This window comes from Pteropus medius, unplaced genomic scaffold (assembly GCF_902729225.1).
Source record: "Pteropus medius unplaced genomic scaffold, Ma_sr-lr_union100, whole genome shotgun sequence".
In the NCBI taxonomy this organism is placed as follows: Eukaryota; Metazoa; Chordata; class Mammalia; order Chiroptera; family Pteropodidae; genus Pteropus; species Pteropus medius.
This window is the reverse complement of record NW_024354502.1, coordinates 28,549,590-28,567,496: the sequence shown is the minus strand read 5'-3', so window position 1 is coordinate 28,567,496 and position 17,907 is coordinate 28,549,590. Positions and strand designations below refer to the sequence as shown.

General features: G+C 33.7%; 1 protein-coding gene across 3 annotated transcripts in view; it reads right to left on the bottom strand.

Annotated features, from left to right (window-relative positions):
- ADAM9 (ADAM metallopeptidase domain 9) overlaps nucleotides 1–17,907 on the bottom strand; it is a 102,284-nt gene that overhangs the window by 63,769 nt on the left and 20,608 nt on the right. For all 3 annotated transcript variants that reach the window (XM_039853516.1, XM_039853515.1, XM_039853517.1), the window contains exons 5-11: nucleotides 16,634–16,710; nucleotides 15,415–15,610; nucleotides 13,216–13,281; nucleotides 11,330–11,401; nucleotides 9,158–9,327; nucleotides 6,507–6,588; nucleotides 5,877–6,010 (exon numbers count right to left, since the gene is read on the bottom strand). In XM_039853516.1, coding sequence (XP_039709450.1) covers nucleotides 5,877–6,010; nucleotides 6,507–6,588; nucleotides 9,158–9,327; nucleotides 11,330–11,401; nucleotides 13,216–13,281; nucleotides 15,415–15,610; nucleotides 16,634–16,710 — 797 coding nt within the window. The remainder of the gene's footprint in view (nucleotides 1–5,876; nucleotides 6,011–6,506; nucleotides 6,589–9,157; nucleotides 9,328–11,329; nucleotides 11,402–13,215; nucleotides 13,282–15,414; nucleotides 15,611–16,633; nucleotides 16,711–17,907) is intronic.

Here is a 17,907-nt window from a genome sequence, read left to right as displayed (position 1 = left end):
GCCTACCAAAGCAAAATAGTACCTAGGACCCATGAAAATGCAGCCTAGGGAGAGGAGGGGCCACAGTTAGACAGGAAAGGATGCTTTTCCTCCTACTTCAACCAGAAAAGCTCTATATACATTTTATATAATGAGCTTCTAGATAAGAGTATATGAGAGGAAAAAAGGGAGGTAGTTCCCTCAGTTCAAAAGGTAAATATGAAATCCACTCTCAAAGAACATGATTTATACTATATATAGTATATGTACTTAGTACTATATAGTGTTACACTAAATTGATGTTTCACGGTTAATTAAGCAACCTACTTTTTTTGGACATGTATAAGTTGTGCCCAAGTTTTTATTGTTAAACCATGCATATACATATTGTTTGCTCACCCTCTTTTTATTCCCCTAAAACAAATTCCTAGAAATAAAATTGTTGGGTCAAAAGTGTGTTTTGTAAAGTTTTGAACACAAATAGGCAATCTGCTCCACAGAAAATGTGTACCAATTCTCTTTATTCCAGGAGTATATAACGGTGGCCTGGTGACCTACAACCCTTCAAAAGTAAGTATTCTTATTATATCTTTCCTGGTTTTATAAGTAAAAACATGCTATTTCATTGTTTTGATTTGTATTTCTTTGTTTAATGATGCAGAAAAAAATTTCACCAATTTATTGGCCTTTTATATTTATTTCTCCCATTATGAGCTGCTTGGTCATCTCTTTTGCTCATCTATAAATTCATAATTTTATTAATACAAAAAAGAAAACCTTTGTCATAGATATTTCAAATAGTATTCTTTGCTCTTTGCCCTTTCACTGTTTGAACTGTTTGACATGTATAACTCTTCAAATCTATAGTTTTTTCCTTTACAGTTCTTTTTTTGGGGGAGTGGGTGAGTGAGGAGGGTCTATGCTTAGAAAAATCTTCTCTATCCAATATTATATCTTATTAAATGTTTTTCTCTGTTTCCTTATGTATCTGAAATTTATTTTATGTATGATATATGGTAAGGATCTATACTTTTTCCAAATTCTTAACAAATTATACCAACCCAATTTATTGAATAATCCTGTCTTTAAAAAAGTCATTTTCACTATTTCTTAGTTTTCTACTATAAGTCTATTGATATGCTTATTATGCATTTAAGTTAATACTGCAGCTTGAGTTCTGAAGACCCTTACAAAGCATAACTTTGTACTTTTGGGCTCCAAAATCTCCTGCAGAGCAAGCAGCCCCCCTGTGCTGAATGTACTGTTTGACAAATCATACTCCTTGAATCATTGTTAAATACTCCCTGTATCATAACTGTGTGATCAGAAAACAGCCTTTTTGTTCTACAGGCCTGGGCTGAAACTAGGATGTTGATAAATGCTTAGTCATATATTACTCACCGTTCTCACATCACAGCCCCACTCGCTTGACACTGAGTCAGCCAACCATTGACAATACAGTTGCCCCCCACTAATCAGAAAATGAATGATGTAAGTTTATGGTCTTGTTTCCCTCAGCAACTCATCTTCTTTGATCATCAGCTTCTTACAACTTCTGCCTTTATAAACCTTGCCTGTCCCTTTCACTTTGGAACATATCCTAGGCTCACACCAAGAGCTATGTTTCCTAGTTTACAAATCATCATCTGACTAAACTCTCTTTTAATTTTTCAAAAAGTTTTCTCTGGACTTTTATTTACATTTTATTATATATTTTCTCTGGATAATCTATTAATGATTAAGAAAGATTTTTAATTTTCCTCTAATATATTTGACCATTTTCCCTTAAGGTGCTTTTTACATTATGTATTTTAATAACATAAAATAAACAATTATGACAAATGTTCATTAATGATTTTATATCTCATAAATGAAAACTGATCATTCACTCATCTCTTTGCTGCAACTATGTTTTCTGGATATAATGTATAATTATAGTGGTTTGTGGCCTAGTTTGAGAGGTATTTCACATATTTTTGTCAAACTGTTACATTTGGCCTTAAATTATTATATCTAAACTTTATATTTTTAATACTAGTATCTAAAGTTTACATTTTAACACTTTAGTGACCTCTTTTTTTGGCCTTTTTTTTCCTATGTAGAATACTTTTTCTAAAATTTTTTGTCTTTCTGTGAATTAGAAATGTTCATCCTGTTTTCAAATCTACTCAGAGGTTATTATTATGACAGTACAAAACAGAATTAGATATATATTTCTCCAATTTTGTGTTTTTATACCTCCCCACTCCATTTATATATATATATATATATATATATATATATATATATATATATATACATACATATTTTTAATACTATACATTTTTCTTCAAGTACAATTTGTTCTAGATGCTCCTCCAATAAGTTCCTTCATTACATTATGTTCTCAACATCTATCACATCTAACTTTTAATCTCCATGTCTTTTCCTCCTGCAATCTGAGAAAGCGTATCAAGATTCACTTGCAGATCGTTTTTGAACAAGCATCAAGAAGGAATCACTCAATCAAGGCCAAAACAAGTTCCTATATCAGACTGAGATCAACTTAGACCACCGATAAGAGGTCACGACGGGAACCTCAAACACTTTACCCCTCTCCAAGTATCACACACGTAGGCTCAACACCACTACCTATCTTTAGTCTACCAGGATAAATCTCCTTATGTTGGTTTTCCTGTTTACATCAATCACCAGAAGAAGCTACTACAGAGGCCCTTGTCTCCAGCACTCTAATACTCATGAGGCTTCCTATGTATCCAGTTCTCTTATGATGCAAATCTGGAATTCACAGTCTATCATCAACAAAAACTTCCATATCCTCAACCTCTTCTCTAAAAGTATCCTTCACCTTTAAGCTCTACTTGAAATTCAGCTATGCCCTGATTTCACAGCTTCTACTAGAACCATCTCAAGTAGTGGTAGCTTTTTTCCCACAACCCTCATATAACTAGAGATGGAGTCAGTGCTCTTCCTCCAGATGGCTGCTTCTAGGCCGTTCTTTCTCCCTCCTTCCTAAAATCCCCCAGCTCTGAATACTATAAAATTAAATTACCCACTATCCTCAACTGTTACTAATATCTACCAACCCCCAGTTTGCTCCCTCTCATGTTCTATTCACTAACATTATCACTCTAACACCATTCTTGTTTTAATATTTGCTGATTTCAATATACAGGTGGATAATTCTATTAATCCCTTGGGCTCTCAGTGGCTCAACTCCTCTTCTCCAATGATCTTATCTTCCATGATGTCAACCACTCATTGCCATGGTTTAATGGACACCTTATCATCACCAATAATTATACCTTATAATCTCAACTTCATGCATTCCGCTATTCCTCTAATAAACCTTTGTATTCCAATACACCTTTAATCTCATCGAGACATTCAATCCACTGATGTCTCCCTTTTTCACTTCTCTTATCCCCTTAATGTCCTCTTCTTCCTAAGGCTTATCCAGATTAAATATCATGGTCCATCATTATAATTACTCCTTTGCATACAAGTTTGACTTCCTTGCCCCTCTCTTGCTTCACTGTACTTGGCCTAACCACAACCTCTTATTAAATCCAACTCTCTTATTTATCTATGCAGTTGAATGGACAAAAACACACAACCACACTGATTAATCTCATTTAAAATTCATGACAGTAAATCTCAAGTAGCCCTCTAAAGCTGCCTAGCAAACACACTGTAATCCATATACTCTGCCTTTCTATGACATTACTATTTCATACTTTCTATTTCTTGAAACCCTAACTGCTCTTCCTCATCCCGTCTTTCAACTAATGAATCTACTTGCTTCACTGAAAAAATCGAACCACAGTCTCCCACCACATCTATCCATCTACCAGCAAGTACATCAATTTACTTATTATCAGATACCCTACACTAGTGAGTGTTCCATTAAAGCCAGCCCCTCCATTTTTGCCCCAGATCCCATATCCTTTCACCCACTCAAGAACTACTCCAGCAATGTTCTCTCTCTGTCCTAAATCATCAATTTTCCCCTCTCTAATAAATTAGTCCTATTCACATACAAACCTCCTATAGTTTCTTCTTAAAAAAAAATCTATCCTGACCACACTTCCTTTGTTCCTTTGTACTTGCTGTTCTCTCAAATATTCACACAGCCAACTTTCTACTCACCTCCTTCAAGTACTTGGTCTAATGTCATCTCTAAGAAGCTTAGCCTGACAATATGAATTTAAAATTGCAAACTGACTTCTACACCACACCACCCTTGGCCCTCCTGATCTTCCAACTTGATCAATTTTATTTTCCATAGCACTTATCATCTTCTAATATTCTATATTAGTATTTATTATGTTAATAGTTTGTCTTCCCCCATTAAAATGTAAACTCCATGAAACGCAAGTCTTTACCTTATTCACTGAGATATTCCAAGTGCCTAAAATAGTCTGGCACACAGTGCTCAATAAATATTTGATGAGTGAATGAAGTATGGGTCCACTCTTCATTGCTTCTCATACCATTTTAAATTCCACTATAGCACTGTTTCATTACACTCCTTCCTCCGAATACATCTTTTTTCATCTTAACTCCTGTTTTATCTCACTGTTGATTATTCATTTCTTGTTCCCTGAATTTATGTCTTCCTCAGCTTCACTGCCAGTCAAAGCAAACACTGAATTACTTCCCTCTCCTAAGGAAATCTTTTCCAACCCTGACTTTTCTTATGAGTATAATTACATTTTTATTAAGTATAGTTTTTTCATAAGCACTATTCTAATTCTTCCATATCTGTTTTTCAGCCTAATATTTGCTCAAAAACAGATGAATTCTGCAGTAAATCCTGCTTAAGTGTTTCCCCTTTATACCAGGATATGATTAAAATTATACTCTCAGACTTAAAACTAAAGTGCTAGCTAACAGAGGTTATTATTCTTCTTTCAAGAACTTGAGGGAAATAGGAAAGGGAGTGAACCCTTGGGGCCATGGATATTTCCCACATGAAATTTTCATGTTTGTTGAAGATCTTTTATATGTAATTTTTTCTCTGGCTCAGCTTCTATCCCACACAGCTCTGTTTAGCGCAACTGCCTATTAAATTAGGAAGAAACCTTGTTGCCTTATCATAAATCTGCATCATAAAGAAGCCCAACAACTCGATGGTGCTTATTTGCCCTTAAACCTTCTATTGTAATTATTTTTGAACACTGGCAAAGGATGAGGTTCTAAGATCATAAGCTCTGGATTCAGACTTCCATGACTTTAAATGCCAGCTTCATCACTTTCTTAGATGTGTGACCTCAGTTTCCTTATCCATAGAGATAATAATGTACCTACATCTCATTAGGTTTTTGAGCAGTAAGGGATTAATACCTTTTAAGTGCTTAGAAGTGCTTGATATATAAAAAGAGTTCAAATAATGTCAACTCTGCTTTCTTCTCCTCTTTGTCTTGTCTCCCACTTTTATCTATAAAATTGGGGGTGTTAGTAGGATTACGTCAGGATTTCTTCTACTTACAGAGACAATGCGGCACTTTCTCAAGGGGTTTATGAGTAAATTCTTCATTTAGTCCCTCGATTTATAATCCAACCTGTACTGAATCTACCAGAAACCCTTCCCTAATTTCTAATTTAGATATAAATTTTTCCATGTTCTTATATTTTTTGGTCCATCAACTGGTTTACAGAAGACTGTAGCTACATACCTGTACCTACATAAGCGTTTCTTTCTTAAAGCTCTGTGGAATTATTTATTTAATTAAAAAATAGACTTCTAATTGGTGTATCATGTAATTAATTTCAGGGGAGCCAGAAATAATTTTTACTGTTTTTTCAACATAGACATGAGCATATTCCAGAGTTTAAGAAACACTGATCTACAATACCATATTAAGGTAGTAAGAAGGAAGAATTCAATTACTCACGATGCTCCTGAATTCATGATGCAGCTTTTTGCTCCACAAATACAATCTCTCCCATCATCATGATTCATTCCAAGGTTATGACCCAACTCATGAGCAACAATGGATGCAAATGTCTCCACCGTGATTTGCCCAAACTGTTCAAACACAAGAAGGTATTAATTAGGTTTCTGAACAAAAAGGATGTTTTGTTTCTGAGATTATTTTTTCAAAAAAGGATACTTATCACTGCAATATATAATAAATCGACATCTCAGTCTAATAAGAAACTGGTATGATTCAACATACTGATGATGAAAGTAGATCCTTTAAGCAACAGATCAAATACTTCCTCACTGACAGATTATTCAGAATGGTTTATGAGAAAACAAATTCATAGCTCTAATTTAATGGTCTTAAATGGAGTCTCTATTTCCTTATTTATAAAAAATGAGGAGCTAATAAACACATAATACACAAGAGAAAACTTAATCCAGTCTCTAGGGAAAGAACACATCTGCCACTTCTACCATGTCCCTCATTAATACCCAAAATATTGTTTTAAGGACTAAGGGAGGAAGCATAGAGTCAATAAATGCTTGACACTGCCCTAATCAGGATGTCCAAACTTAAATATCAAAAATAAAAATGTACCACATTAATCCCTCCTGCATGACTCCTTGAACACACTGTTCCCACAAATGCCATTCCCGCAGTCCCACCGAAACCTTTCTTCCTAAGTGAAAAGAAAAGGTAAAAGTTATGAAAAGGAACACATTGCTCCTATTTCTTTGGGTAATCTTGAAATAGATTAGTAGAACCTACAAAAACTGAGAGAAAAACAGCAAAGTTAAATAATATTTTAAAGTCAGAAAATAATTAAGCCTTCTCTATTTTTTATTATGAGACTGAGATTAATATTACGAATTCATTTTTTAGACAAATGAAGGCATATTTTAGATATCAAACCAAATTTTTTCCATCTTCTTCATGAAAAAACTTCCTAAAATGCATTACATTTATTTATTCAAAAGTTCTAGTAAGGCAAGACAGGTAACAAGCTCAATGACCACATACACGCAGAAAGCTACAGAGCAAAGAGCTCAGGGAACAGGAGAATCGCAATGGCCTCCATATGGTTCTCAATCAACCTGGACATATTGTATCTCAGGACCTATTCCCTCTGCCTAGAACTATCTTCCCCAAGATATATCCCTAACTCATTCCCTTCACCTCCTTCATGTCTTTATTCGAAAATTATCTTCTCATTAAGACCTTCCTTTACCATAGCACCTAAAATTTCAACTTTACTCCTCTAATATTTTTATTGTTCCTCCTTACCACTTACTATCATTTAACATATTTTACATACTTATTTTTCTTATTTATGGCCAATCTCCTCCACCAGAATATGGACTCCATGACAGCAAGAATTTTTGTTATGTTCACTGCTGTATCCCAGTGCTAAGGTATACACTTAATAAATAGCTTTTAAATGAATGAATAAATCCTTCTCTGGGGCATCTGACCAGCCCGGAGAAGACTCGAGATACTGACATAGGGGATTGCCAAGGAAACACTTCAGTCAGATCACCCTATAGTGAACTCCATAGTTCCGAAGCCCCATTCACGTACTAAATGCTTCCAAAAGGCTTCTCAATATCCTATTCTTAACTAAACAAAAAACCAGAGATCATCAGACATTTAGGAAATACCTCCAACACAACAGATGGAGACCAAAAAAAGGGGGAAAAAGACAGCTTGGTACGTGTGGTTGGGCAAGGCACGGGCAGTATGTTTGATACCTGTTACTTCTGGTCGTTTGGGAACTAGATAGCAAGTATAAGGATACTTGCAGGTGCAATATTTACTAAAAATTAATAAAAAGTTCAGGACCAAGCCTTTGTGATTACAGGGCCATAAAAACCCATTTTGGCATTTTCAATGCCTTGCTTTAATTAACTCACAAAAAAAAGAAAAAAGAAAAGAAAAAGAAAATCAAGAAAAATTTCATCTCTGAAAAACTTTGAGTTTTAGGTACCAACAACATTGAGGGAGGCAAAAGTATTATATAAAGTAGAATATTTTTCTTATTTTTACAAAAAGTCAGGCTATCAAATCAGCAAACTTTAAAGAAGGATGAAATGTTTTAAATATTTTTAAGAGAGGCTTTTACTGTAAGTTTATGGAATGTATTTGTATAAGTGATTTATATAAGTTTTATTATGGTACCATGAAATTACTATGTCAAAGAAGAAAATTTTTAAAACATATGTCAGTAATATTTCAAAGAGAGTAGAAAAACTATTATATTCATGAAATAAGAACTTGATTACATAAAAAATATTCAGGGGGAGAAAGATCTATTCAATATTAAAAATAAGATAGTCAGAGATTAAAAACTCAATAGATAAATTTAAGGAAATATCCCAGAAAATAGAACAAAAAGACAAAAAGGAGACAAAAAATAATAAAATTAGAAGACAAGCACAAGATCCTCAACAGACAAGTAAAAGGAATCCCAAAAGAAATGAAGAATAAAAATAAAGAAGATGAAATCATCTACAAAATAATTTGAGAAAAATTCCTAAAACTACAGCACATCAGACTGAAACTGTCTGCTAAGTACACAGCACATGAGTGATTCAAGGCCTATACCTAAACCTATCATCAGGAAAATTCAGAAGCCTGGGAACCAAGAGAAGATCCTGCAAGTTTCCAGAGACAGAAAAAAAAGGCCACATACAAAGGATCAAGTATCAGAATAATTAAATAACACTAGAAGTTAAAAGACAACTGAGCCATGCTTTCGAAATTCTGAAGGAAAAAGATTTCATGCCTTGACTTTTATACACAGCCAAATAATCCAAAATTACAAAACAAACTAGAAAGCACACCTCTGAAAGACTGGGTTATTTAGGCCTTAAGATAATCAGAAGTCAAACTGGCATAATTTTTAAATTCCGTTCTAAGAGTGTGAAATTCATTTTCTGACATGCAAGAGGTCATAATTGTTTATTTTGATAGATCCTTTCACAAATGAAACTAGAAAACATGCCCTACCAAAATGAGGGAGTAAACCCAAGAAAGAGAAAGAAAGACACAGGACAAAGGTGACATGGAATCCAACACAGAAAAGAGATCTCATACTTTATCATACTCTCACTTGTCCTATGGTATGAAACTAAGTTTTCATTATTTAAATAAATGCTCAGAAAACTTAAGAGAATTCTAATAAAAGAAATAATAATAAGCAAAAATTATTATTCTGACTATTTTATTAATAGTTTTTTTAAATCACTTACAAAACTAGTTGTGCACTGTCATGTCTCCGACGTGTTATAAGAAACTTTTCCCGCCATTGTACAAAGTTCCCCAAAACATCACCAGCACCTCCAATTATGTTGATTTGGTTCCCATTCGTCCAAATCTCCAATCCAACTAGCACAATTCGAATGTTTAACATAATATACATCTGGGAAGAAAACAGAAACAAAAGTATATAAAATACATTAAAGAATATATCTTTTAACTTATGATAAAGTAACACAACCACTTTAAATTAAAAATAGGACTCCTCTGCTCCAAAAGAATATCTCCCTCAATATAATGAGACTCTGACCTCTCAAGGGTCTCAGTTTCTTCATCCATAAAATAAAAGTTGAAAATCCTTTTTATCTTCCATTCTAAAATCTGACCAACTCTGAAAATTTAAGGTTCTTGGTAAATTGGTTCCAAAACTTGCCCTAAATTAATGCAAGCCTACTTATAATCCACATTTATCTCAATTAATGTAAATATACATTTCACTACCAGTGAGTAATACCAATGAATTTGATTACAATGTCCTACCCCAAGATCCTGTTGGAGGCGTTAGGTAATACATAGTGAACTATATTACCTTTCTAAACTGTTATCTAAAAATTCTAATTACACATACCCCAAAGGTTTCAGAAAAGGGATTACAGAACTCATATCTATTTCTTAGAGATACTGTGAGGAATAAATGAGTTAATACATGTAAACCACTTGGCTCAGTTTCTTGCACATTATGAATACTCAATAGAATGCTATTATCATCACCATTATCATCGTTATTATGCTTGGTATTCTTATCAGGGAAATGCCTTATAAATGAAATTATCTTATAAGAACATGTAACTAGGGCTGGGATGGAGCAGCAGGCAGGTGCTAAGTGTCTTTGATTGGTCTCCTTCTGCCCTAAGTCTCTTCACAGAACGAGGCTTGGGGAGGATGCGAGAGGAACGCCTGGCAACTGCTGCCAGGGGTAAGCACTAAATGGACTTGCCTAGTTAGCAGCGGTCCAGCCCGGGAAGAGGCCACTCTGAACTGAATGTGGCAGGCAGGATGCCTCGGGTTAGGCCAGAGCAATGATGAGACAGAGGGGAAATGGAGCAGAACACCCTGATGCCCAGGTGTGATGGTGTGGGCTGGACCAAGAGGCCTTGCAAAGGAAAAGTATGAGTGTCTACAACACTCCAGAAAGATTAAAAGAAAAGTTCCTTCATAAGACTAGCAGGAACCCAATGGTACCCACAGGCTGACTACGCACAGTGCACACCCTTACCTACTGCCTCTACTGCTTCTACTGGCGTCAGAGCAAGCGTTCCCTGCTCATGATGCACACCCAGGTCACCACCCAGAACTTCACAGATGCAGCCACCATATTGGGTCTGGCTGCATCTGCTCTCAACCCTGAGCCCGTGCCCTGGACTTGAAAGCAGAGGCTTAGCCTTCAAAGCTCCATGGAGATCATTCCCAGCCCCAGGAGTAACCATCAGTCCTTCCACCATACTTATTCCCTCATCTCCCCTGACAAGCCCCTGTGTCAATGGGAGAGGAAGTAACCAAATGACAGATTTTTTTTCAGGAACTTCAGGTTCAGTTCAGTTTGAGTTTGTTGCATACTACTATTTTTACTACACCTTTTCCACTCCCTACTTAATAAACTCTGATCCACGTGTAAAATTTTAAAAATTAAAAATAAATAAAAGAACATGTATCTAATTCTTCAATACATACCATTAGATGAATGAATTTCTCTCTCTCTCTCTCTCTCTCTCTCTCTCTCTCTCTCACACACACACACACACACACACACACAAATACACATTGGGATTATCATATTATGGTTTCGGAGGAGACGCCTTATCCAAAATAAGGTTCTCTCAGTAAAAATCAAAGATAATTTACAATGCCAAAGTGCCTTAGCCCATCTACTTGAAGGGAAAGTAAATGGTAATACAAAATCTCTTGCTTGTCTCGAAGTCTTTCTACAATTATACCCTCCTTTCAAACATAAAAAACATTATAAAACAAAATAGAAAGCAATCCCCTGAAAGATGGAATCAATTAGGCCCTAAGATAATCAGAGCTCAAAATAAGACAATTTTTTAATTCTGTTCTGAGACTGTGAAAGGATAGGGTAATCTCAGTTAATGGAAAATAGAACTTACACTATCCAAGTAGTTTGCTAAATGAATCATCTCTTCTCTCACCGCAGTCTGATTTCTTCCCATCATGTCATACTGAAAACAAAAAGGAAAATCATTATCACCAAAGTAATTTTAGGGAAAAAAAATTCTATAATCTTTAATAACCTTTAACAATGAAGACAGGAATCCAAATATTTCCTCTGAACTAAAAATTCAGCCTTTAGATATTCACCAACATCTTAATTTAATAAATCTAAAAGATGCCAGTGATAATAGAAATAAAAGAAAAAAGGTACAAGTATGAAATGAAAAAGCATTGAAATCTTCATTTTCTCCAAATTAGTACAACTTTAAAATGATTTTCTTCTCAATACTTTTATTCATTTTAATGCAAAAATATTTTCAAGCATTTCACAAAGGTAGTTTAAAACAATCAAATGCATAGATAAAGGAATAAACACAATCTATAGGATTTCCTGACCCTTGCACCCCTTAGGCTAAAGACACTGCCAATAAATCATCTCTAAACTGAGGGCTAAATTAATAATGAAAGATTTGCCAATGTTCATTAGTTGAAACATTACATGTAAATAAAACATAGAGATAGTTAAAAGTTTAACCATATTAAGCCAAACAGTTGATATAAGTGATTCTTTTCTTTGAGACCTAGCTAAATCTAAATGTCTATTTTAACCTTATTTTCATACAACCAACTTATAACTAATGAAAACTAATTTTTAAAGAATGTATAGTTCTGCTTTATAATAACGGCATTGATATTAGAATATATCAGATCTTATCAGTTAGATATTTTATCATGATTATCCTAAGCAAGAAAAAATTTCCATAATTTGAAAGATTTGATTAAAATTTAACCACTTTTATTTTGAACCATTTTCTACCAGTATATAACAAATCTATCTGCAGAGAGTAATAAAGAAAAACATTTAAAATCTGTCACTTGTCCAAACATTCTACAGAAACTTTTTACTCACTATCTGGGTCAGAGTTCATGCTTATTTATATTCCCTGTGCTTTTTCCTTCTATCACTTGAGAATAATGAATCTATAGTGAACAAATCTGAATATGTTTCTATCTCTTAATAAATATGGCTTTTTTTCAAACTACACAAAATGAGGGATTTTTTTTTTAACCATAAAAATCCTTAAAACTGTCACTTACAAGAATAGAACTGCCAGTCACGTAGTTTCTACAAACAACTTTTTCACAAAGACAACAAAGCTGGCAGTAAAACTCAGATAAAACATTTCAAATTATCTATGTTACATTACATGGTGGCTACAGCTAAAACTGATAATCCTATAAATGCTGAAATAGACCCATTTCTTTTCTTAGTTAAGCACAATTCTTAATACAAATAAGGAAAATACCCGGTATTAGGCTGAACAGTAAAGTTAATAGTAAATGTCAAGATGGACTATTCTCTATTCCCTTCTAATGCATGCCTGGACCTGCAAGTTTCTATCTCTTAAAGTGAAGAATAAGATAGTTGAATTTCTAGACAGCAAAGCAATTTTATTAGGCAACAAAGCAATATCTGATCAACTGGTTTTATCACCACAGTCCTTTAAAATCATCTGAAAGGGTCTCAAGACTCTGAGAGGCAGTAGTTACACTTAAGAAATTCGGCATGAGCAAATCACCCAACAGAAAAGGGAAAAAAAAGAACACTAATAAAAAATAAAGTCAGAGGTAGTCTCATTTGCTATATTCTGCTTCTGGTGGTATTATGAATATTAAGCATACTTAAAAGAATAAAAGCCATTTTAGTTTTAAAATTACATTTCAGAAAAATCAGTACAAATATGTTTTATGTTTCTTTCATGGGATGCTCACTTCTCATCTGCTTTTCCTGAAAAAGAAGAAAAACTGTCACCAATCCTACCCTTTCCTTGTCTACGACAATGAACAGCTCCACGTATCGGGTCTGTGGCAACACAGCTCTTCTTCTCTGTCAAAAACACATACACCATAAAGGCAAAAATAATAATAATAAGACTACACGATTTTCATACAAAATGAGCTTACCCTAATCTCTAATCTCTAGTCACTCATTTCATGTCTGCTAAGAGCATCATAAAATTATTTTCCATAACACATCTAAAAGCAAAAAACACTCTTTTTAAAAAGTGATATCTGCTATTTGTACTAGAAAAACTCTACCTAAAGATAATATGAGTCATTCAAGTTTACACAGCAGAATTATTGATTTTCTAATATCAAAAGAACACACACACACACACACACACACACACACACACACACACACACATTTTAATGGTAGTGTTCACAAAGGTGGAGTTTAAAACAATCGAAATGCATAAATAAAGGATTTCCTGACCCTTGCACCCCTTAGGCAGAAGACATTGCCAATAAACCATCTCTAAACTGAGGGCTAATAACGAAAGATTAACCAATGTTCACTAGTTGAAACATTATATGTAAATAAAATATAGAGACAGTTAAAAGTTTAACCACATTAAGCCACATAGTTGAAATAACTGACTCTTTTCTTTGACAACTAGCTAAAAATCAATGTCTATTTTAACCTTCTTTTCATACAACCAACTTATAACTAACAAAAAGTAATTTTTAAAGAATGTATAGCTTTGCTTATGTAAAACTGTGTTGAGAGTTGGAAGAAAGAATATCTATTAATAACCCAGATGAGAAGGGAAGACAAGGTTGTGCTACTTTTAAAAAATGACTAGTTTGGTGATTTGTATAGAAATTAATATAAAGTATAGAAGAAGCTAAAATTTTAATGTTTTCCAATGATTAAAATTAAAAAGAACAGTCCAATAGTCAAGAGTGCATGGTAAGAGATGCTGTGAAAATAATTCCATAAACTACTACGAGTTAATGAAAATACAGTAGAAGAGCCACGTGCCTCTACCAACACAGCAGCATGATCTCAAACATGGACAGATGAATTGTCTGCAGCTGAGACTGATCTATTCCAAGAAACATTTCAATCTAAGAGACCCATATAAAGAGGAAGCCAGAGAATCCTAATGAAGACTCAAAACAAGGATACAAGTGTCCTTGGAAAACATCTAAAATAAAGTCCCAAAGCCCAATCTCTCTCTGTTTCTCCAACCTACAGCTCAAGAATCACCATTCCAGTTTGTGTAAAAAGTATCGAAATAAAAAATTCTACTGCTCTCAGAAAGCCAGAGTAATATACTATTATATAGTAATGATAAAAAGAAATACAATTACTATTTAAGATTTAAGCACTAGTTCCTAAAACAGAGAAGCTTGACCGTAATTCAACTTGGTGGAAGAAACTGCATATTGCTCATATTGTCCTCCCCTAGTACTTATCACAATGTCTGAAAAACAGTTGGCAAAAAAAAAAAACCAACAATGATAAGCATTGGTTTTAGTGCATAAATACATGACTTTTTAAAACTTTAGTCTGTGTCCATCAATAAACAAATGGATAAAGATATGATATGTATATACAACAGAACATTACTCGGCCAAAAAAAAAAAAAAAAAGAATCTTACCATTTGCAAAAACATAGATGAATCTAGAGGGTACTACGCTAAGTAAGTCAGAGAAAGATATACTATACAATCTCATTTACATGTAGAATCTTAAGAACAAAATAAATGAACAAACAAAAAACAAAAACAGATACAGAGAATAAATTAATGGTTGCCAGATGGGAGGGGAGTGGGGATGGGTGAAAAGGTGAAAAGAATTAAGAAGTACAAATTGCCAGTTATAAAAATAGTCATGAAGATGTACAGTACAGCACAGGGAATATATCAACAATATTTTAATAACTATGTATGGTGCCAGATGGGTACTAGACTTACCAGGGTGATCACTTATGAGGTATATAAATGTCTAATTACTTATGTTGTATAACTGAAACTAATATAATATTGTATGTAAACCATAATTGAAAATTTTTAAAAAACTAAAAGTGCTCAAAACAATTATGCTTCACTTTATACAAAAAAATAGCTTTCTGTATTAAGCTGCAACACACACACACACACACACACGCACACACACACAAACACACAAAACAGTCTGAACCATGAAGAAATAAATATAGAATTTCCTTACTCGAAGTAGCTGAGTGACACTAGGAGGCTCTTCTTCGTCATCCTTTATGGTTTCTTTCTCTATATCCTTGTTAGAAATCCCACATTTCAGAGGCTCTTTGTAGACATCATCCATTCGATAAAAGATGTGCTCAAAATTAGAACTGTTTTGCAGGGGTTCAATCCCATAACTCACATTCTCTATATGCAGCAGTCCTCTAAGTGTTGCATTACACATACACAATTTTTAAGAATGAAGGAAAAAAAAAAGGAAAATGCATCAGAAAACCTGAATTCAAGTCTTACTTCTTAACATGTGTAAGAAAAACTAACATGGTGTAGAGAAAAATGTAAGGCTTTAGATTAGAGTCAGGCAGACCTAAATTTAAAGCTTAAGACTACTACTTATAGCATCACTCCCCAAAAGTTACTTAACCTCTCTAAGTGATTGCTGTATAATAGAAGGCAATACAGAATAGTGGGTAAAAGTCTGGAGCAAGAAAACTAGAATTGATTCCCAAATGTTTTCTACTAGCTGTGGAGCCCTTGGCAAGTTATTTAATCTCTGCCTTACTTTACATTCTGTATAAGGTTGTCCTAAAAACTAAATTATTTAATAAGTACAAAATGCTTAGAACATTGCCTGGCACACAATAACTATTCCATATCTGTTATTACTTAAATGGAGATAATCATAGCATTTATATAGTTGGTTTGAGAAATAAAAGTAATATTTATTAGTTCAGTCAATCATGTAATCAACCAACCAGTACAGTGTCATACTACCAGGCCCTTGATAAATGTAATTTTAATGTTATTATCATTTCACTTGATAGGTGATATAATTTCTGCAAATCTCAGTTTGCACACCTTAGTGTGGAGATCAGGAGCCCCTTCTCACAGTCATTATCAGACTTAAGCAAAAGAACATAGTGAAAATTTTGAAAACATACAAGTGCTACAGAAATTTAAAGTACATTTTATTTTAAATAGCAAAAATTATCTAGCAGTCTTAAAAAATAAAATTTTCTCTTTATATTAAAAAAATTCATCAACTATAATATTTTCCTAAATAGACATGCCAAGAATATCTGAAACACAACTCTAAAGACGTTCAGCAACATCAAAGTAACATCTAATTTTATTAAGTCCCCCGAAATTACTTGCTTTGGAAACAGAGAAAGGTAAAGGGGTAAGAAATAGAGGGGGAAAAAAAGAGCTGATAAAAATAAATTCTCTACCTGAGTCCAAAACAGTCACTAAGAGCAATGGATGAATTATAAACTCCTTCCACATAGCCCCGATAATGACAGTGATCCTAAATGAAAAAAAAACTGTATTATTTTCAAATACTGTTACATTGCTGAAAATCATCATATAAATTACAGAGCTAACAAAATTATTTAAGATGAGTAAACTAAAACTTTTTTATTTATATTACTGGTATCTCACAATATCACACACATTCTTTAGACCATTTCAAACTACCACCACCCTACAAGTACACAAATGTTTAGGCAGAATTCTAAAGAATACTAAGTACCAACAGCTCTACGCCAATAATCTTTAAGCCTAGAAGCTGAACGAGGCAGCATAATGTTATGCTTAACGTTTATAACATTTTTAATCACAGTCAATCCAAGAAGTAGTAGCAGCCAACTGACATCGAATACAGAAGAGGACCTTGTAACAGGCTAATGATGTCAAGAGAAAAAAAATTTAGTATGTAGCAAAAAAAGTGAATTTTCTTTTCTTACTATAGATCTATTGATATTATCATTAGTTACACATTTAGCATCATTAAGAAATAAAGAGCCTTTATCCTTAATTTTGAGCAAGAAGCTGACCAGTGAAAAAATAAGCATGATATCATTTACTAATATCAGATTTTTTAGTACACAATAAGATTTTCTCATCTTTAAAACAACTACAAAGCACTAACAAAAAAGCCAAGGGTATAGGGGTACGGAGAACCAGCCCTACCAGACATTAAGACATATCACAAGACCTTAATAATCAAAACAGTATGCACTGGTGGTGCACTGAGACCAATCAGTAGAATATAATACAAAGTCTTGAAAAAGCCCAAAGTACATATGGAACTTTATATCATAAAAGTGGCACCTCAAATCTCTGTGGCAAAGATGTAATTTTAAAATAAATGGTGCTTGATCCACTGGTTAGACATTTGGGAAAGAATAAAATTACATCCATACCTAACACCATATATAAGTATAAATTCCAAATGGATCAAGAATCTAAACATAAAAATGACACATACAAGAACTAAAAAAAGACATGGGTGAATTCCTCTTTAGTCTGGGTTAGAGGAATGCTTTCTATCACTCAAAAACTAAATGCAATAAAAAACTGATAATTTTCACTATATAAAAAAAGTTTTTAAACTTCTACACGAAGACACCAAAACACAAGGTCAAAACTGGGAGAAAATATATCATAAATAAAGGGTTAATACCCTTAACTATAAACTCTGAAACACTGAAGGGGAAAGATT